The 22,213-nt window shown below is 37.0% G+C and overlaps 1 protein-coding gene across 3 annotated transcripts in view; it reads left to right on the top strand.

Annotated features, from left to right (window-relative positions):
• Positions 1-22,213, top strand: part of VCAN (versican) — a 114,710-nt gene that overhangs the window by 78,309 nt on the left and 14,188 nt on the right. For all 3 annotated transcript variants that reach the window (XM_082620306.1, XM_082620308.1, XM_082620307.1), the window contains 4 exons: positions 2,683-2,796; positions 5,028-5,141; positions 10,061-10,219; positions 11,470-11,552. In XM_082620306.1, the coding sequence (XP_082476432.1) occupies positions 2,683-2,796; positions 5,028-5,141; positions 10,061-10,219; positions 11,470-11,552 (470 nt within the window). The remainder of the gene's footprint in view (positions 1-2,682; positions 2,797-5,027; positions 5,142-10,060; positions 10,220-11,469; positions 11,553-22,213) is intronic.

The following is a 22,213-nucleotide window of genomic DNA, read 5'->3' as shown; positions in this document are numbered from 1 at the left end:
TAAAAATGAATAATTGATATTTAATGATATGTAAGTCAGAAATCTTGGAATGTTTACTGTGTAGAATTTATTTTCCTTTTAATCTAGCTTGATAATGTTGAAAAGTTCACTTTAATGGTGTTTTCCAAGAACAATGGAAATAACAATGTCAGTGGAATCCACAAGTAGCTATCACCACCTAGTTGCTACCTAGAAAAAGAAAAAAAAAAACAAAACAGTACTTCTAGGACTGTGTTGGTTGAAAATATGCTTTTTTTTTTTTTTTTTGCGGTACGCGGGCCTCTCACTGTTGTGGCCTCTCCCATTGCGGAGCACAGGCTCCGGACGCACCGGCTCAGCGGCCATGGCTCACGGGCCTGGCCGCTCCGCGGCATGTGGGATCTTCCCGGACTGGGGCACGAACCCGTGTCCCCTGCATCGGCAGGCGGACTCTCAACCACTGTGCCACCAGGGAAGCCCAAAAAATATGATATTTTGATATCATATTTATATGATATCAAATATATGAAAATATTTTAATTAATATGTTTTACAGCATGACTGTACTTAGAATTATTCTTCTGATCGTTTCAAACTTATCTTTTGTGCTACTAATGCTTCAGTTTGTTGTGCTTCAGATAGAGTGAAATAGTCATAAAGTGTAACTTTCATGAATGACTTGAAGTATTTCGTGAATAAAATTGATCAAAGGTGGCTGATGGATTTTTTTGTTGTCACTCTTTATTTAATCTGTAAATGATAACCTAGTAATCTGGCCAATATTTATTCTTTTGTAATTTAGTTGAAATATACTTCAGGTTAGATAAAATATGATATAGAAATCACTGGTAATAACTATATATAGAGAGAGTGTTGGATTTGACAAATGAATGAGAAATGTGTACCAGTTATCCAGTCCACAATGTTTACCTAGAATCAGAGCTTGCGTCTTCATTGCAAAACACATTGTCACTTTAGGCTAATTCAGTAAACAGTAGCTCCTGTTGGATTGCCTGGTCTATCTGTTGCAGTTTCAGCTTTCAGAGATGACTAAAAAGTGTTTAGGGGAGAATAAAATGCACAAAAACAAAACTATTCTAATCTAAACTACTTTAACTTCACAGCCCCCTTCCTTGTCAACTCCTTGTCCCATACTCTCGCATGGTGTCTCGCGTCTGTGGTAGGAATAATGCTGTACTTCACATTTGTGTGGCACGTCGCACTTTACCAAGCCCTTTCACTTAAATGTCATTTTGATTTTGCACTAAGAGCAGCATGTAGATGTGCTGTTGACCATAGCCTTGTCATCTAGGCAGTGTGCTTTCAAAAGCAGAAGGCTAAAATGGCTAGGGCGATTTTAAATATCTTTAGAACTATAGGAGAGTCTTAGCAAAATTGGGGTCGCTTTTGAAGAAGTAGTTGCAACCATCTGAGTTAACCTAATTTTCATGTTGAACCCACACCTGTGAATGTGTATCTATCAAGTCTTTCTAGTAGTCCAGAATTTTCTTAACACTCAGAAAGTGTGAGTTTGACTTTCCTGGGTGGGAAAGGCTCAGTTATCTTCTATAGCAGTACCTGTTTATCCAAATATTCATGTTTCATAAGTAGACATCTTTTCTTCATGTACATTATTTCAGACTTTCAGGACTTCAATTTTTGACAATATGGTTTTTATTCCATATATGACCTATTTATTTCAATTCTTTTGTAAAACATTTAACTCTCATTTGGATTCTTAAACATTTGAAGCAAGCAATTCTGGAAAAGTATTCAAATAATATATATAAGCTATTAATGTAAATAAAGTTATCCATGCAATATAACAGAATAATATAATGTATATATTATACAATAACATATGTAATAAAATATATATTATACAGAATAATAATAATATATTACAGAATAATATATAGTGTAAAAGTACTTGCATTTAGAAAACTCGTATTAAACTGTTTTCTCCTCATAAATTTGTATCTCTGGCCTTTATATTGATCCTCTAGGAGTGTCAGTTTTGTGTTTTAATAAGAAAATTGTAATAAAAATTTGGGGTTTCATTTAAGGTGAGGTTTTTGTATTTGGGTTTGTTTTTATACAGTAGAATTTAATCCATGTGTTGCTTTTCTTCAAGTATAGTTTAAAGGAGTACATTTGGAACGTGTTTTTGGAAAAAGCATATTAATGTAGCAGAAGAGACTTCAGTGCACACTTTCGAAGAAAAAGTTTCTGAGCATTAAGTGGTAAAAGGCAATAATAATTCAAATGATGGTAACAAGCCAATGCTAAAAAGAATGCATGTTCTGTGTATCCAGCCATTTCACATGAACTAACCTCGTTTAAAAGAATACATTTTCCATTCACTGTGCACATACGTGTAATCATTTTGACTAAAATCAATTGCCATTATCATGCCAACTAAATCTGCAGTAGAATGTATTAGTTGCCAGATACCATACAAAATATTGTTTAAAATAATGATGATTGAATCCCAGAAATGAATAGATGCAATTTGTAATAATTAGTTATAAAGCCAAGAAACACTCCAGAGAGAAAAGTTAATGTTAATTTTTAATGTGTAGTATCTCTAAATTGCTATGGTAAAGCTTATGTTATGGTAGCAAGAAGTGGCATTTTATGCTAAAATATGTTGAAACTTAGAGATGAGCCTAATTGCTTTTCTTTCTTTCCTGAACATGGTAGGACCTGATCATTGCAAAACAAACCCGTGCCTTAACGGGGGCACCTGTTATCCTACTGAAACTTCCTATGTGTGCACCTGTGTGCCAGGATACAGTGGAGACCAGTGTGAACTTGGTAAGATGTTCTCGCGTGAAAGACTGTAGTGCTTTTCCAGAAGATGTACTGGGGGAGAATTTATATTGCTTGAATCAATCAGAGGATTTCGGAGAAACCTATGTGTAGATGAATTACATGTTAAGTGAAATTAAAATCATAGAGTAACTTAAGTAGGGTGTGGGAAAGAGGGATAGATATTTACTGAATTTTGTTGATATACCCAAGACTCAATGAAGCTTACTGGGGTCAGCTGTGTCTTTGTGTGTTTTTTACACATAGGCTTTACAAATGTAAAGTTGCTTTAAGTATTGACAAAAAATTTTAATCTGTCCCCACATCTGCATATCAATAAATTATCAATTTAAATACAAATTTTGTAAGAAAGCTCTATTTAAAAAATAGGGAGTTTTTCTGTTTTGAGATAACTTGTTGCTCTCAGGTGGAACGGGAAAGCTCCTTCTCTGGCTGTCCCCGGAGACCAGCCTCACCCACCTCTCCCTCAAGAGCTTGTGACATTGTTGTCTTCCTCCTCTCTTTTGGGTTCCAAAGAATATCACTGTCTCTTTACTAAATCAGCTCCTTTTACTCCCATTCTTATTTAGGTTTCCTTTTCCTTAAAAAAATTTTTAAAAAGGACCCCAGTTTTTATTTGGCTGAATATAGATGTTGACTCTAGAAAAGAAATGATGGGATCTACTGACTAGGTGCTCCTTCTGGCAGCACCATAATGGTTTACTCATAATGATCGAATTAAGAAGGCCCATGGATTACACTTTAGATTACCCCAGCATTCATGTTAAAAGAATACTTATCATTAAAAAAAAAAAGTCAACAGAGCTAGTAAGCTCTATTTGTGTACTAATCAGTGAGGATATAGAGATCGCAATAAATAACATTTAAGAAGTAATTATATTTTAAATATCAAATTTACATATATATGTATAAAAACATTTCTGTGGCCCCCATTCTTTTTCACATTACAATCAGTTAAAAATAATTTAATGAGTTATTATATGTGAAGCTATTAGATCAGTGTGGGCTCTCAGCGAACACTATAAAAGTATTTGCCATCATTATTATATAATATTTTTCCTAAGGCCATTTCTTTAGGGAAGAATACAGTATATACCTCTTAGAAATTTAATTTACTTTATATATTCATCTTTAATACTTAATATAAACATTAATTAAAATTTTAGTGGAATTACAAAATGCTATGGAATAAAGGCATTCATTTCATCACAAAAGATCATAGAGGTCTATGTTAGAAAGGGTGCATTTGATGTAGATTGAAGTTGGGGAAGATTTTGATAAGAGGAGAGGGGGACTCAACACAGCAAACAAAAGCACAGAGACCACAAACTGCAGAATGCATCTGAGGGGCTATGAGTATTCAGGATGCCTACTTAGGGGTTTGTGAGAGAGAAACATTGGGAAAGAATATTGGAAAGCTGGTTGGATCTAGATAGGTCTAGGAAGGTCCTGGATCCAATGTACTGAAGAGGTTTACTTCATACTCTAGTCAAGTGATTCTGAGACTTAAGCATGCGTGAGAATCCCTTATAGGGCTTGGTAAACTACAGTTTGTTGTTCCCATCCTCCACAGTATCAGATTCAGTAGGTCTGGGGTGGGCCTGGGAACATGCATTTCTAATCTCAGGTGATGCTGATACTGCTGGTCCAGGGACCACACTCTGAGGACCACTGCCCGGGATAATTGGGGCCCTTGGAATGTTTAGAAGTCAATGAGTAAACTTATCTTGATTGTGTCTAAAGAAGATGACAATCAGCAGAGTGAAGGATATATTGGAGAGGGAAGAGCCCAGAGGCTATGCTCAGTTAAGCATTTTCAGTGTTTCACATGTGAGGTCATCAGAGTGTGAGCTGGGATAGGGGGTGGGAAGGCTAGGGGGATTCTTTATTGGTTTTAGGACTCATGTGACTCATCTAAAAGCAATGGAGATAATGACCCTACTCTGAATATGTTTGAAATTTTCTTCCGGTTGCCAGATTTAGCAAATAAAAATATTAGAAGATCAGTTAAATTTGAATTTCGGATTAAAAAAGATAATTTTTTTAGTATAAGTATGCCCTAAATATAGCATGTGACATACTAAAGTTTCTCCTTTTTTTAATCTGAAATTAAAATTAACTGGCTATCCTGTATTTCACCTGGCAATCTTACACTAAATAAGATCCTTTGACCTGTTTTGAAAGTAGTTTTGTGGCCTTTTATGATTTTATTTCAGATTTTGATGAATGTCACTCTAATCCTTGTCGCAATGGAGCCACGTGTATCGATGGGTTTAATACCTTCAGGTGTCTCTGCCTTCCAAGCTATGTTGGTGCACTTTGCGAGCAAGGTAAGAGCTCTTGCAACATTTGTATGATGAACAGGTTGATATTTCAACTGTTAATTATAGACAGCCCTTTTTTTTTTTTTTGAGCAATTTTGGCCATGCTGCAAATTCTTTTTTGTAGAGGAAATTCATAGGTTGCCTAAACACATTAGGTTTCCTGATGTGTTCGTAGCTCACAACATCTGAACAACAGTGTTGATTTGATCATTGTTGTTTAACTGATAGAATGGAATTGCAGACAGGCACACTGAGCTGAATTTAAGGACATCTGTCCACCTAAAGGAATGTTGTTGTATGTATTCCTCCTGGGGACAAACTAGGCATTGATCTTAATCCATGTACGTGGCTTGTACCAAGGAGTATTGAATTCAATGTTAGTTGCCTTTATTTTCTCCCCCTAAGCATGTGAGACTCAATGGGCTTATTGTTCATAGTCAATCATCTCTGGAGAATGAGTTAATACAGTTGTGTGAATACGTTCGCCTTGGCTTGGCAAATACTACAGAAAAGATATTGTGAACCAGGTTTCTTTCCTACTGAAGAAACATCTACTTTCATTCAGAAACATCTGAATGAAAGAAAGGCTTAAATTCATGATGGCTTGAATCATGTGATCCCTGTAATTTGCATTTTGTGGCCAACATGAGATGTATTTTGGGTGGTTAATGGTAACATTCCTGAGCCCATCAATCAGAAACAGATTGCATACTCAGCACACTCAGTTTTGGACCATCGATTTCTTCTACTTAAAGTCATACGGTGGTTTGGCTTTGACAAAAGTGCTTAATGCCAAACTTCCATTCCACCAGACAAAACGAAAATGAGTGTCTAATAACTCAGGCACATTGGGTCTGGCCTCACATTCAGCTTTGCAGCATTAATCTGGATGGCACCACAATTAAAGAAAAACTAAAAGGAGCATGCATTGAATTGCCAGTGGAAGGGGATGGATGATGCTTGGGTTTTTTAGGATTTTTTTTTCCTTTTTCTTTATTGCATAGGATGGGTCTGTTTCAGAATTTTAAAAGGTAAATATGATAATTGACCAGACAAGATCCTCTTCTTTAAGAAAAACAGTAAGAAAGATGCTATTTGTTGAAGAAAACAAAAGGGTGAGATACTTGAGACATTCATATATCTTATTGATAAAAACGATTCTGGCTTCGCTTAGTTCCAAGTATAAGGAGTGATTCAAAAAATCATTTGTTCAAAAAGTGTTTATTGAGAACCTACTGTCTTCCAGGCACTGTTCTGGGCACTGGCAATAGAGCTCTGAACAAAACAATGTCTCTGATCTTCCTAACCCAGAATAATTCTTGGCAGGGAATAAAAAGAGATAGTATTTGTTGGATACTTTATAATTTACCATATGCCTCCAGGGTACACCATTTCCTTTGGTTGACAGCAGTATTTCTGTGGGTTAAGTGGGCCAGAAATTGAGGCTCAGGAAGGAAAAGTGATGTGTTCAAAGTCACACAGCTAGTAAATTAGACAGTGGGCAAAATGAACCTAAGTGGCCTTGGAAAGCCCAGGTTTTTCTCAGTATCTTTATTCTTCTAAAATAACTTTTAAATATAAGCATTTTATTTATATGTGAATCTGATAGATTCAACAGTAACATACTTGGAAGGGAGTTTTGGACCAATTACCTTTTTCTTCTCTTTAAAAGAATATTAAAAAGGAAGTTTTCATTTTTTTTTTTCCATTTCTGGTACCACCTAACTGTCAGGTATATTCTATTTTATCTTAAAGCAAGTTTAACTTTCATCCACAATATTTGCTGAGAAACAGCTATCCCAGTCTGTTTACCAGATGCAGCTGTGCTCCTGTGATTTATTGCCAGGACACTGATTTTTTTTTCCTCTTTCCAGGTTGCCTAAGAACAAATGTTTTCTTCATTAACAGCAGCATTGTTGTCTAAACAATTTTCTATCCAAATTTCGGTGATGACTGTGTTGTTTCTTCAGCTGACCTATTCTGTTCTCTGCTTTAGAAACTTCACAACTCCCAATAACTCTGAAATAGGGGACACATTTGGTGGAATGATAACAGATCTTAAAATCTAGAAGAAGGTCTTAGAACATTGGAGAGACAGTTCTGTACACAGTTTGCCCCCAAAGTCAAGATACAGCTTGCCAGCCCAAAGTGCTGAAGTGTTGACAGTTTCTTAAGGCTTGAGGGCTATATGTCAGAAGTGTTGAAAACATTACCTATATAGCATAAAGAGAATAGATTTTTAGTGAGATTGTTTAAGAGTGACAGTTTCAGCTTCTGTGGTCATGAACAAGTGTTGTCGTACCCTTCCCCACCTCCCCCGAAACACACAGGCAAAATTAATCTGGGACCTCGTAATGTAACCTATGCACTATGGGAGTTTTAAAGTATAAGAAATATTTCCCAATGTAAGATAACACTTAAGAAAACATCAATTCAAAAGAGTTGCCTTTTAATAGATGATATGTATGTCACATTATTTTTAAGTAATTTGAAAAAAACAGACTGCTTCTGAAATTCTCCTTTCAGAATAGCCTCCTAGAAGATGCTGCTTGATACATAGTCCTTAATTACATATATGATGAATTCATGAATAGTAAAAATTAGGTGAATCATTGTGGATATTTGGCTTTTTAAAAAATAAAAACTCATCTGTTGTGTGATTTGCACATTATCTACAATCATTGGGAAGTTATGAGAGTACAGATAAATAATCTGTCCCTATTTGGTTTTAGCAGAACCACTGCCTCTATGTTTTGGACCCATGTCCTGATAGGAATATACACACCTGCTAATTGAGGAAGGTATTATAACAATGTCGTTGTCATGCATCTAAATTTTAGGATCCTTTGGTTTTTTGTGTGTAAGAGGAAAAATACTTAATCTATCTTAGTGATAAAAGACAAAGAAAGAAAACCAGACTAAAACCATTTGGGTTAATAGAAGATAAGAGTGTATAGAATAATTTTTTTCTGATATATTATTCAGTAAGTTACGGCTCCTCTAGAATCTTAAACTGCGTGTCTTCAAACAAATGATAATTTCCAAGGTTAAGGGAAGCTATGCTATTACAATATCATATCATTGACTTTGTCAGTAAGGGTAGTCTAAAAAATTTTCCAACTCTCCTCCCCTATAAACTAACCCCTTCATATGTGAAGATCTGTTTCCTCCCCACCCTTCCCACCTCACTTCTGAAATCTTCCATGTGAACTCCCCCCCCCAAAAAAAATCACTACATCCAAGTAGCCAAAATATGCTTCACTCTTGGGTGCCAAGTGCTACTGTTATACCAAACCACCTAACTGTGTCTTGAGTCCTTTCCTGTGAAATTTGGTGGTGTCCAAACAACTCTGTAATATAACTCAAAACTTCCGGTGCACATTGTTTAAATCAATTAGTCAGCTGGCTCTAACTAAGCAACAGGCCTGATAGACTAAACTGAAATAAAGACTGCTCTCAGAGATAAGCTGCATCTGTTGTATGATTATGGTCTAAATCACTGAAGCCAGGAAAAAATTAACTCTCTCACCATGCAAGCTTTCCCAGAATTACAGGACGAGGAGGAAATGCAGTGAGAATCAGGAGACAATCTGACTTTCAACTTGACCACCAAGTCAGACATATAAAACGAGCATTCATTTCATCTAGTAGAGTTTTATCTTCATCCATCAGTAAAATTAGGGGAGGGGAGGATGATCATTAGATAATCTGGAGTTTTCACAGTGTCTCCAATTTCATAAGCTTTGCAGTTTTGTTAGTTTTTACACGTAACTAGTTCAGTATCTTTGTGAGATGTTTTGTGAAAGTTAAAATTATTTCTATTGATTGCTTAATACATACAATTTAATCTCACCTGTGAGTGGTGGGCAAGTCCGAGGGAAGATTACCAATGAGAATGAAGTTCTAGGGACTTCCCTGGCGGTCCAGTGGTTAAGACTCCACGCTTCCACTGCCAGGGGCGCGGGTTTGATCCCTGGTCAGGGAACTAAGATCCTGCATGCCGTGCGGCATGGCAAAAAAAAAAAAAAAAGAGAATGCAGTTTTATGAGCAAGACTGCTTTCCTATGAAATACTTAAAAACTGGCAATCTAGAAAGTATAGCTGAAGCTTACTGCCAGTGCAAAATTTAGACATATTTGAAAAGTGTTTTCATCTCACCAGGATACTGGTTACAGTGTGCTTGTTGCAAAAGAGAAAAAAATATATGTATATACACATACACATATGCATATGTGTATATGGCGTGATGGAATGAGGGTACTAAATTAAAGTCATTCTTGATAAACTTCAAATCCCGATGCTTTTGCACTGGGAGTTACCCATATTGCCTCTCATTTTGGGAAAAAGGCTCACAGTCCTTAGCTATATCCCAGAAGCTGCCGACTGATGAAGAATTTTTTCCCTCTTAGAAAATCTTACAAGAGCCTGTGGCCATCCAGCTCTCTCTTCGGGAAGTGGGAAAGGACTATTTCCAGAGCCTTTGAAGTCCTTAAGCAAATAGAGCATTCATAATCCTTTTAACCAGAATTCTTATCTTATCACTTGAATGATGCTCTTTAGAAAAGTTGTGTTGGTAAGGAATTAGCCCCAATTGCTTCACAAGTGAGTCAGTAGACACTGCAGTCTAAGGAGCTTTTGAATGGCCCCTGTTCCAGTTTTTCTCCTGCTGAAACTGGCTTTCATCAAGGAAAGAGCAGTTCGATAGTGCCTTTCCAGTCCTAAGATATATTGCCACCCACTTGGCAGGAATCATTTGGGCTCTCTTTATCATAATTTTTTTGTCATCATGACCAAAATTTGTGAATCCCTTGCTTCGAGGACATTGCATTGATATTGGTTTGGGTCTTCTATGAACTTTTGGATGGGTGAACCAAGTCTGAATGACATAGATGAGTTTAATAAGCCCCTGCCTTGTTTCTTCCCAGACACGGAGACATGTGACTATGGCTGGCACAAATTTCAAGGGCAGTGCTACAAGTACTTTGCCCATCGACGTACGTGGGATGCAGCTGAACGGGAATGCCGTCTGCAGGGCGCCCATCTCACAAGCATTCTGTCTCATGAAGAACAAATGTTTGTGAATCGTATGTACCAAATATACATGGGTTTTCTGAAGCTTCATTCATTCTTACCACCTTTTTAGTTTTTCCTGTATCTAACTGAAAACAAATAGCTTTCTCAGTTGTGACTCAACTTATTAAATCCTTCATCTGTGAACTGAAATCATCTCTACTACATGAGCCCCCTACTTTGAAAAACATTCAACTGTAACATAGGAAGGCATTTCATGGTTTGCCAGCAGTAATAGTTGAAACAGCATGCTATAGGTCAAATCACATATGAAATTACTATTTGATCATATTTTGACTTACAGAAGTGACCACCTCTTATGTTTCCAATCTAATTCTTCCTAGGCTTTTGGTCTCTGTTTTGAATATGTACATATGCTGTCTAAAGTAAAAGAGAAAATTGCTTTCAGTTATTTTTATCCCACTAATTAAAATTGAATTATAAATAGCACCCTAATCTTATCCTCTGTGCATAATTGGTTCTCATCCAAGTTTCTAATTATTTTAGACCATAGAAAGTGGGCCTCATATTAAGAACATGAATTGAGGGAGACTGAAAGCTAATGAAACTTATCACCAGAGCTGTTTAATAACTCCTTAGACTATAGCAAAGAGGAGGGCAGCTAGCTTTTATGTAGAAATTTTTTGCTCATGAAGCATTGTTTGATGCTCTATTAAATATGTTCTCGTGATGCCTGCTCTCTCTTAGAAGTTTGTTAATTTGCAATCTGAGTAGAGGTTCATTTAACTTTTTTTCATGGTGTCTTTGCCTGTGACTCATTTCATGGTGAAAGTAATTATTTTTGAGGAAGTTTTGCAGATCTGTCCAGTCTAGGTGTTCACCATTAAAAATGCTTTGAGAAGAAACATGTGGCTTCCAAAATGAGGCTAGCATGGGTGAGATCTGTCACATTTTATTGGTTCACTGAATTTTTGCCAATTGCCCAATTTAATAAAAAAGTAAGTGGAAAGTTTGTATCATGAGTAAAGATGGAAAAAAATACTTAATTGTCGTGCACTGCTAGGGAAATAATTGTCCATGTCTGATATTTTAATGTTTCATGATATTTGTAAACTAGCTTTTTGGTTTGAAACACATTGGGCAGAAGAACAAAAGATAGACCATGAAAGATTTTTATGAGCAACTAAACAGAAATCCAGCCAGAAAAGAGGATGCATGATTCCTGCCAAAAATAGTTTGCTTCGATACATTTCGTCCATATGTGGGAAAGATAATAAAATGTCTGTGTTGTTCCCCTTCTCAGGTGTGGGCCATGATTATCAGTGGATAGGCCTCAATGACAAGATGTTTGAACATGACTTCCGTTGGACTGATGGCAGCACACTGGTAAGTTACTGATGAAAATGATACTGATTCTAGAACTTGGTACTGTGGGTTGATTGCAGAGGCACATTAGACTGGAGACCAGTTAAACATCTTGCTCAGGGTCACTCGGTGAACTAGACGGGGGTTAAAAATAGAGGTAGTTCCCTGAGAACTGATCCATCTACCAGTGCTCCAGTCAAGGTGGCTCTCTTAAAAGAAGAGTGTATCCAATTTCCATTGAACCCGTAAACCGCAGGCTCAGCAGAATTGCCTCAGGTCTGTATTTCAGATGGTTATCTTTGTTTTGTATAGCTTCAAAGCAAAAAGGAAAATAATACACATAAGAGAAAAGGTCCTTTAAAAAACACCTTTTCTTCTTACATAATTGCACTGCAAATCTGCTATAAGGCATGGCTCATTTTTATCCAAGCAAACATGCTCATTTTTTACATCTTAAAAAAGATTGTTGAATTATGATCTTGTAAATTTCTTTCCATTCACTCTGCTGACTAATTATATGGTTTTTTAGCTTTTTCTACTTCTTGAAGAAAGGAGTGATTTGATACCCACATCCTTGAGTAAGCTGCAATAAGGGTCTTAAGTCAGGATGGGTGAAGCTGTTTTGAGTCACTACTAGTAAATACACAAGTCTAATTCTTTAGAACTAGTTCAAGTGTGGTTAGCTATAGTGGTGGTTCTGGGCTCTGGCTGTTCATTAGAATCACCTGGGGAGCATAATTAAAAAACTGGTGTCTAGGCCTCAGCTCAAATTCATTAAAGCAAAACCTCTGGCAGCTATATTTTCTATGTGTTCCCTGGGTGATTCTAAAATGCAGACAGAGTTGGGATCCACTGGGCTAGACAGTTAAGTGTAAATTCAATTCTAACTTAGACAAACAAGAGGAAGACTTGAAAATAAGCACACACAAAAAGAGTTTAAAAATTAAGTTTCATTCATTACTGCCATTCATCTGCATTTAATGAGTTTGGCAAAACGTAAAGTTCATTCTAGAACAGAGGCCAAACAAATAATTGTTTTCAGAAGTTCTGCTCTGCCTGTTCAGGAAAGCTTCTCTGTGCTCTCCTGGACGTGCCCCTCAGTTTATGTCTGTGTCACTCATTGTACTCAGTGCTTTGCACTCATTTATTCTCCACAGTAACTTTAAGAGAGGCATTAAGTGTTTTGTAGGTAAGGCAAGGGATGGTCAGTTAGGCTAAGCTATTTGCCCACAGTCACAATGCTATTAAGTGGTGAAGCCATAGGCTTTCTCCTAGCTGGCACCTCCTTGACTTTAAAAAGCGTATCCCTTATCACATTTTGCCTTTAGGAACCCTAAAATAAAGCCTGGCTTGCCCTCTCTCTGTCATCACTCCTTATGTTTAATCAGCACTGTTTGTCATTTGTGTGCCTGAGTAGATTCTTTGGCAAGATGCAGAAAAAGTAGGGAAAGTAGCTTGTTCATAAAATATATTCCCCGTAAGGTATAGGATTACATCTTCTACATGAATAGTCTCATTTTCTTCTAATTGTCCTGGGTGGATGGTATATCTGCAACTGTTGTATCTGTATGTTTTCATTTTGCTGAAATGAATAATAATTTCAGGGAGATAATTTTGGTCAGATTAATAGTGGTTGGTATAGCATGACTTCTTATGTATTCATTTTAATTGAAGATAGACAATTTTGTTTTTACTAATTTAATTTATAAGTGAACATAAAAATTAAAAGGTTTTTTTCCTTTATATTACAGATAGTTTTTATAGACTTTTTATAATTTTATTAATGTATATTATAAAGTATAGGTATTTAGTCAGTTTTCCCTTGTTGAGTGTAGGCTTCATTCCTGTGGGAGAAATTAGGTCTAGGATACCCACTATTAAGACTTCCTCCCAAAGACTTTCCCTTATAAGTGGTCCAGTGAAAGTACAGAAATTAGGTCTAGGATACCCACTATTAAGACTTCCTCCCAAAGACTTTCCCTTATAAGTGGTCCAGTAAAAGTACAGGTTCTTGTGAGCTGTAGTGCAGAAGTTAAAATGCCAAGGACTCAGGTGGCCAGTTGCAGTTGCTACTTCCTTGTGCCTTGCAGACCTGGACCACGACTTATCTCAAAGTGTAACTGTTGGCTGGGTGCCTGTATGGTCCTGCCCTGAGCCTAAAATAGTTGCATTTGCCATAGTGAAGTGAATGTAAAGTCTGTCATTTGCAACATACTGACCTGATAGGCCAAGTCCCTGACTGTTTCCAGTCTGTCCTTGGTTATATAGAATTGATTTGTATATTTTCATTCTCAGCATTTTTCTGTTTTACTAGGTGTTTATTCTGGTCTCTCCATTAGCAATTCAGCTCTTCAAAGAAGTGGTTCTCTTGCCTGCTTTCTATTTCTGAAGGTGTGTAGGATAAGGCCCTATGCTTCTCGTGAGCTTGGTTAATGGGACTGAATATTGGCTTATAGCTGGCAGATGAGTGAGGTCTGTAAATTATCTTAGGGAATTTATCTTGCCTGTCAGGTGCCATCCAGGTGTACTTGATTTCATCAGATGTCATTATTCCACTATGCTGAAGCAAGCCAACTCAACTCATGTTTTTGTCTGTGTCCATTAATTTTTAATGGACTGTGCTGTGAAATATACTGTGAAAAAAATAACTTAATTACAATTTCCATAGTCTAGACTGGTTCTAAATTTGGTAAATAAGTGGGCATTGCACTTTGTCGAAGGAGAAATATTGATCTTCCTATGAAATTTTCAGAGGAAGATAACATAACCTAAGATAGATAACTATACAACATAAACAAGAAACGTACCCTTAATTCATTCACATTTTCTAATTGGAACCTAAGGGTTATGGAGAGAGCACCAAGGAAGGGCCTCAATTTGAAGAGGGCAGCAAATGAATTACATACACAAGGCAAAGTTTATCAAAGAAAGGAGACAAGCAAATCCAGGAAAAACTCTGACGGACCCTTGGTTTCTTCTTAATTCACTCTTTGTGTAAAATAAAAGTGTGCTAAGGAGTGTCCTTAACTTTGAATATTTTGGAACAGAAGAGACCATCTGCCCAACAGCCTGTCTCCCTCCCATTTGACTGATCTCTGGCCCACTTTCTGCTTTTCTAACCACCCTTGCCTCCATCCCTTCCTTTCAGAGACAGCCTAGGTGTCTCTTAAACTTGTTTGTAGTTCTCTCTACAGCCACCATCCCCTTAACAGGTTCCATATGTGCTCAGGCCTTTGAATAAAATAGTTCTCCTTTGTTTCGCTGTTTACTCCAAGTGTCTTGCTTTTGAAAGTAGCCCTAATAGTAAACTCTTCATTGGGAAAAGCAGTATCTGCTTACAATTGGGAATGGTGTTAACTTGACTGTGTGCAATTTCAAGAACTTTGTTTATGTTTTAGAGTGATTTCTCCCCTCTCCCCTCCACCCCCATTTTTTGTTTGAAAGGTTTATTAGAGCTTATCCTTCTTGGGAGGTGGAGCAGTATTAATACAAAAAGAACCTTTGATATTTACCGTATATTATCTTTTGTTATTCAGTCTTAGAGTAAAAACAAATAAGTTTATAGTAGGTCTCAATTTCAATCATTTCTTTTCTTGAAATAATTAAACTTTGCTTCCAATAAACTTGTAGTGTATCGTATTTAATACGATTATCCTTTATAGCTAGACTAATTCAATTTATATGCTTATACTAAATTAATAATTTTATTTGGCCAAGTTATCTACTTTGCCCTTATTCTTCAGATTCTGATGGATTCATCCCACATTATTGGTTTCTATAATAGGATGTTGATATCACTAATAAAATGCCAAATTCTTGCTTTTATTGGATCTTTAAAATCTTTTTTATTATTTATTTGGGGTGTTTACCCAGTAGATTTCACAAAAGTGTACTCATGAACAGAATTGGTTCTAGCCTTACCCTTGTGATTTCTATTAAGGTTATTTTCTCTTAACACATTTCAGTTTTCACTTTGTCACTTGGTTTCCTACTAAGCAGTCACATTTCAGTTTGTCCTTTGGTTTTCTACTCACCGGTCATTCTTTAACTTGACTATAGATTTCTAACAGCAAAATGCCCCAAGTGCTTATTAGAAAGCCTGACAAATAACTTCAATAATGAATTACTTTACTTGTCACCCAAGTAATGTCTTCAAAGACACTAAGTTAAACCATCCAAGTTAAATACACATTAAAGCTGGCAAACTTAAACAAACATTTCTTATCTAGCTTCTGTACTATTAGCTAACTTTTAAGTTCTTTCTTTAACCTATTGTTAAATGAATGACTAGTCTGAAGTGTTTTCCCCTAGATCTGTTGTCCAGTGCCTGTGACCTTCCTCTCCCCTTGCTCTGAACTCTTGTTACTCCCTTTTTAATTTTGCAAATGTCTTCCTCTTGCCTTCAGTATAAAATTCTGTAATTATTATCAAGGCATACCAAGCCCACTTACTCCATCTGCTACTTCCTAAGCTGCCTCATCTCAAAATACCCACAGTTCCAGGAATAAGCCATGACATCTCACTTCTGCTGGTCTTTGCATCCACTTGCCCTCGTGCTTAGAAAATGTTCTCACCTCTTGCCCTAACTTCATTTGATAAATGTTTGAATACCTTGTTTAGCCAAGAGTCACCTTCTTCCAGGAAGCCTTCCTAGTTGGGTGTGACTAAGAGCTCCTCCTGTGTGTTCTAGAAGCCCTTGGTACCCTCTTCCCATCCTACCACTGGCCTCTATAGAGTTAATTTCCTGACACTGAGCTTTCTGAGGTAGGGATTAACTTTCATCTCTATTTTTTCTGCACCTAGAAGAGTGGTTGACAAAAATAGATATTTGAATGATAATCAATATCCACACATTGCTCAACAAGTTCACTTTGTTATCTTTTCAATCCTGAAAGGACCAATTAAGTCTTTTGGCTGAATCTCTATATGACAATTTTTGTTTATCTAAATTAAATATTTTATTTAAAGTTGTATCAGTATGAAAAACATTAAAACATAATAGGTGGTACTTCAAATATGACGAAAAGAAAACAAATGTTTCTCAGAAACAGAAGTATGTAGCTGAGCATAATGCACTTACAAAAGTTATTAACCCAAAGGAAAACAGATGTTCCTACTGGAAATGATGACAGTTTTGTCCATGGTTGTCCCAAGAATACATAAGCTTTGGGAAGAAGAGATGGAAAGCAAACTTGTCGAATGTTTAAGTTATATCAGGGCAGATTTTCCATGAAGTTTTAGGAAACTGACAATTACTCAAAACTTTGACTTAAAAAAACCTTATTATCCAAATCCAAAATGTAGTGAAACAAGCAAAAGGAAATCTCACTCCTAAGTGTTCTCAGCTCATTTCATTTTTTATAGGTTGCTTGACCAAGGATGACTTGGTTGCCTAAGGTTGGACAGGGCTTCCTTTATTTATCCTTTATTTATCCACTATTTGAGTCTGTTCTTTCAAGCACCAGGGAACACTATGGAATCATTTATGTTTCTTCACCTATGTACATCCTGGCAAAATCATTTTTACAACTTGCTTTTCAACTACAGACTGTAGTGTGTCCATGGACAGCACAGTTAGGGAGATATTGGAAACCTGTAGGTGCCTTAATCACATTACTTTTTATAACATGACTTCCTAACCAATGGTTTAAAATCAAGCTGTGGACCTCAGAGATTTAAAGCTGTTACCGTCTTGCCCCCTCCTCTCCCTGAGCCCCAGGAATAAGATTCTCGCAGTGGCAATTCTCCCGAGGTCTGTATTGCTCCCTTCTGTGTTCTTTTTAGTGAGCTCCTGCAGCACCTCAAAGCTCAACCCTCACCACTGGGGATCGGATGCTTCAGTGGATCAGATGAAGTTACTTCAAAGGAAAATGTCACCTTAGGTTGCGTTGTCCAGAGGTTGAGGATTGAGTAGAACTGACAATCCAGTTCTCTTCTAAAAATGTTGAGGAGCTTTAGGAAAGTTTGATTTGTAAGGGAAAAAAAAACCAAAAAAACCTCTGACTTTATCCTTATACATTAAAAAGAACATTTTCTACATCTCTTTTACATTTTCCATCTGTCAACTCTATTTTATCAGCACTCAGTGTCAACCCATGCAAGGCTGCTGGCTTGTCAGCTTCCTGGGAAGTAGTCATGGCCTCCTTCTCACTCTCCAGTGTCCTGTTTGGAGAAAACAGAGACTTCCTTTCCTCTGCACTTTCTGGATCTAGTCAGAAAGTTCTCAAACAAGTTACTAATTCACAGATCCATAAATGTCTTATTTTCTAGCGCTAACCAACTTATCTTGCCCCTTGTTAGTTAGGATATAGATTCCAAAAGGCTAATTGATGGCCTTTTGTGCTTAAAAAATGCTACATGAAAAAAATATTTCTGGAAGATAACTGAATTCGGCATTTTTTTTTTCATTTTGATAAACATGGTTAAGCATTGGCAAACTGACACACCTAGAATTTGGGACACCCACTTGCCCTCCTGGTTATGCTGCAGAGTTAATGAAGGAAAATAGCCAAATCGGATGTGGAATTGACTTTAAATCCAGAGACCCATTTTCTCCTTTCATAAATAAACATGTCAGTCTGTCAAGCAAAGTATGGTGAGAAAAAAAACAGCTTTTAAAAAGGTAGAAACAATAAAGAAATAGCCCTTAACCCAGGAAGAGACACCTAAAAAGGAGTAACTCGCAGGCCATAAACCATTATTCTTTTTTCTGCAGGAATGTATTATTATTACCCTTTTATAGACACAAAGGTTCATATCCTCCTCCCTCTCCCAGATGTCTTGGACACTGAAAAGAGAATCAAGAGTATTAACTAACTCCCTGTGTTTTCTAAGCTGGTTTGTAGGTTTGTAGGTTTGAAGGATTGCAAATGATTTGGCAGAAAACAATGATACAAAACAAAACCCCCAAACCAAAACCTTAAGTTTTACTTTTTCTACCTGAAAATCTTAGAAGACTTCCTGTAAAGTGTTTGCAGATGGGTGTGTGTCGGCTGTGCTGTGGTTTTAGCTCCAAGTCAAATGCCACTTCTCTGTGAGCAAGTCACACCGCATATCAACATTAATTTGTTAAATCTCACAGGCTTCATTAGATTAATCTAAAAGCCAAGGAAAACATATGCTGTTTCTTCATTCTTTAGCACATTACTCACCAGTAGAAGAATTTTCAGTTTCTTTTCTGAGAGACCATTGAGCTCTTAGTGAAAATTTTTACTTGTGTTGCAGTTCAGTTTGATTTGAAACCAAGAACTGGTTCTTCTGATTCTTCACATAAAATATATTGAGCCATAGTGTAGTTCTAGAACACAAAACCCTCATCTCCGCCTTTCCCTTCCTTGAGTGCAGATGGCTATTGATGGGCAAACAGCTGGAAGAACAATATTTACCCACCCCTGGAAAATCATTTCATATTTGACAAGATTCTCCTTGAAAAACAGAAGAATTTATCAACGTGGTAGTTCCTTTTCACAGATGCTTTTCCAACAGTGCTCTGTGAAACCTTAAAAATCACACATGGTTATTTAAATTTAATTGCTAATTAGTTTACGGCAATGCATAACCATGGAAAAGGCCAAGAAAATGTTGAATGGGTTTGGCAGTTTCAAGTTGCATTTGGATCGTGAGCACTTCCTGACTGAAGACCTGTACAAACAAACTTGGGGCGAAGGAACCCACTGGCACCATTCATGGTGGGGATTAAATGCAAGTGGCTTAGTGGGGCTGTGCCTGGGACCCCGTCTCCAAGTGCTCTCAGAGTGGGAGGAACTCACATCCTTTGGAAACTGCTGTGGATAATTACTACTTTGTAGGGCAGTGAGCTCACGCTATTACACAAGATTAGTGCTGTGCTCCAGAGCTGGCAGATTGTCTCTCCCGCACAGAGATTTGCCAGCTAGGAAAATAGTGGGCATATTGCCACTTTCACAGCTATCAGGAGACCCCGAGTTAGTTTTTTTTCCCTTCGACATATTCATGTTTGTAGGATCCCACTCCAGGCTGCCAGCCTTGGGCAGTGACACCAAAACAAATGTCTCTTTCTCCTTTAAAACAAAGCTGCTCTTTTCCTTTTGGTTGTTCAACTAAAAGACAACAGCCAAACCATAACCTCCTTTAAAACATAAATAAACAAGGACCCAGACCAGAGTAACCCGCAGCAAGTACGCGGATCAGAGGAGGGAGGGTATATTTCTACCTTGCAGTGAGGTCATTTGCCCCAACAATTTAAAGAAAACAAAATTAAATATAATCCCCCACAGACAGCAAACAAATGCCTCTTGTGACCACAGCCATCTAGGGAAAAAAGGCATTTTAAAGTTAACACATGTTTTGATTTCTCTAATAAACAGTCCTTCTAAGCTCCGGGCAGATAACTGTTTGACCTGTGTTCTGAAAGGTGAGGGCCGGGGGATAAACCCAGAGTGGTTATTCTGAGTTCTTTATTTAGTGCAAAGGTGGTTTCTTATCAGCATATGTTTCAAAAGGGTAAGCCGTCCTCTAGGGACTGTGTTTTCTATTTGGAGTTTGCTTTTACCCTTTGGTGGTTATCTGCTTACCCCTGGCATCGACTGCATTTGGATGTTATTTGTGGCCATGTGAGTACAGCAGTGGCGCTACCGGTTCCAGGTGATAAAAGGAGTTTGAACACAGAGAAGCTCAGCTTTTCGTACAGGTGTCATGTTTTTATAGCTAATCTACATAAGTTTTTACCTAAAAACAGACTAAACCACATGCAGACATTAATTGTGTGCCTTGATGTTTATTTATGATCTGCCCCGTCCTAAGGATTTTAGGTGGCTATTATAGATTTGGCTTTGCTTCTGATGCAACTTCACTGTTGATGTAAATCATCTGATAATTTTAAAAGGACAAATAGAAAAAAATAAATATTGTAGTTGAACGTTTTAGTCAACTAGAAAATTCAGATTATAGCTATATTGGCCTGTAGCTAAATAGAATGGAGTTGGTAAATACTGTTTAGCTGAGGTCTATCTTTTAGCAAAGTGTTCTCTTCTTACTTTTCCTCACAAAACTGAGGGAACATATCACAGATAATCCTTTAATCTTTTTTTCCATATGGAGGAAATAATCATGGTTTGGGGCGGGGCGGGGGTGGGGGAGGACGTCTACATTGCTTTGTTAACAGTGACTTAGTTGGTAATTCAAAATCTAATGATGGATGGATATCACCACCTAGTGGCCATATAGTATTTTGCGTTTCAAAACTTCACAGTCCCAGAACTCCACTTAGGTCTCTGCAGGAATAGTATTCTCTGTGAATTAAGTCCCTATAGCTTTGGGTTTTAAAATTCTAGTATGAATTGCATTATATCATGAACCAGAAAGTTAAATGTGAAATGAGATGATTTTTCAAATGCAGCGTAAAGCTAATACATGGAGTCACATGCTTAGTAAAATCCTAGCAACTGAGGTAAGCATTAGGACCAATCTTTCCCGTATCTTCACTTTATACACAGTAATAGCAGTGGAAAGTTTTCCTTGGCTGGTTTCCTTGGCATGTGAACCTAGAGGACATTTTTGGTTTTCTTATGAAAATTTTTTTACAGTGAATTAAATCAGCAGCGTTTGGGGGAATAGAGAGTAGGTAGAAAGCAGAGACTGGACTGTTCACGGAAGAAAACTCCAAATTATAGCTTGAAGCCTTAATTTCTCCCAACAATTACCATAATATATTATGTCAGAGCATGGCTTTACTGGACAAATGTCAAGAGCGGTTTTTATCAATGGAATGTGTGTGGTTAATTGTTTAAACATACTTGGCAAAACTCATAATAGTTCTAAAACATAAAGCCTTTAATTGGCCATTTAAGATAATCTAAATTACAGTGAATTTAAAGAATAAAAGGTGACTCAATCTAAGCTGAAAAAACTATAGGTAAATATGTGGGTAGGTACAAGGTCAATGATAGAGTAGGCAGATGCAGATTCAAGATTTGTAGTTTCAAATATACATGAGAGACCCTGAAGATCCATAAATATGAACTATTTCGTACTTTTTGCTCAGGCACAAATTTGAACTGTACCCACTGGCTGGCTAGTCTGTAAAAATCATTCAATTAGCTAGCAAGTTTGTCCAATGGACAGCTCAGTTTTCCCATCTCTAGGGGTCTGTTGATATTTATTCTACTAACTATTTAACCAGTTTGGACCTTCTCTATTGTATTTATGGTGGGGACCTCTCTGCTACACAGGTCTGTGTGAACAAGGGCATTCCCAAAGGTCTATCCTAGATATATCCTTCCCTGCTGCCAAGAAATACTGTATTTGTAGGGGGGGGGGGTGTATGTGTGTGTGATGGTAGTAAATCTCAAATTTGTGTCCCACAAAAAGATGAACTTTAATTGTATCTAGTGTGTGAAAATTCCATTTTCTTTTTATTAGAGAGGAAAAGAAACCAAGAGATTCTAAACAGAGTATCTAACTGTTTAGAACTTGTTAGTGCCCATCGATTATCCTTTATAGTTATTTGACCAAATTAAATGGTAAAATCTCAATGAAAAGAATTTGAAATGGGTCAAATATTATGGAGAAGGGCTAGTTATCAACTAAGTTTTGATAAGCCCAGTTGCTTTGAAAACTTCTTAGTTTTAAATTCTGATAAAAGGGATTTAAAAACAAAACTCTTTCATGTTCCGGGAATTCTTTCTCTACTAGAGGTTGCAGCA

Source organism: Mesoplodon mirus (assembly GCF_964341445.2).
Source record: "Mesoplodon mirus genome assembly, chromosome: 5".
NCBI classification, from domain to species: Eukaryota; Metazoa; Chordata; class Mammalia; order Artiodactyla; family Ziphiidae; genus Mesoplodon; species Mesoplodon mirus.
The sequence above is the reverse complement of the archived record's forward strand: the minus strand, read 5'-3'. Positions and strand labels throughout refer to the sequence as shown.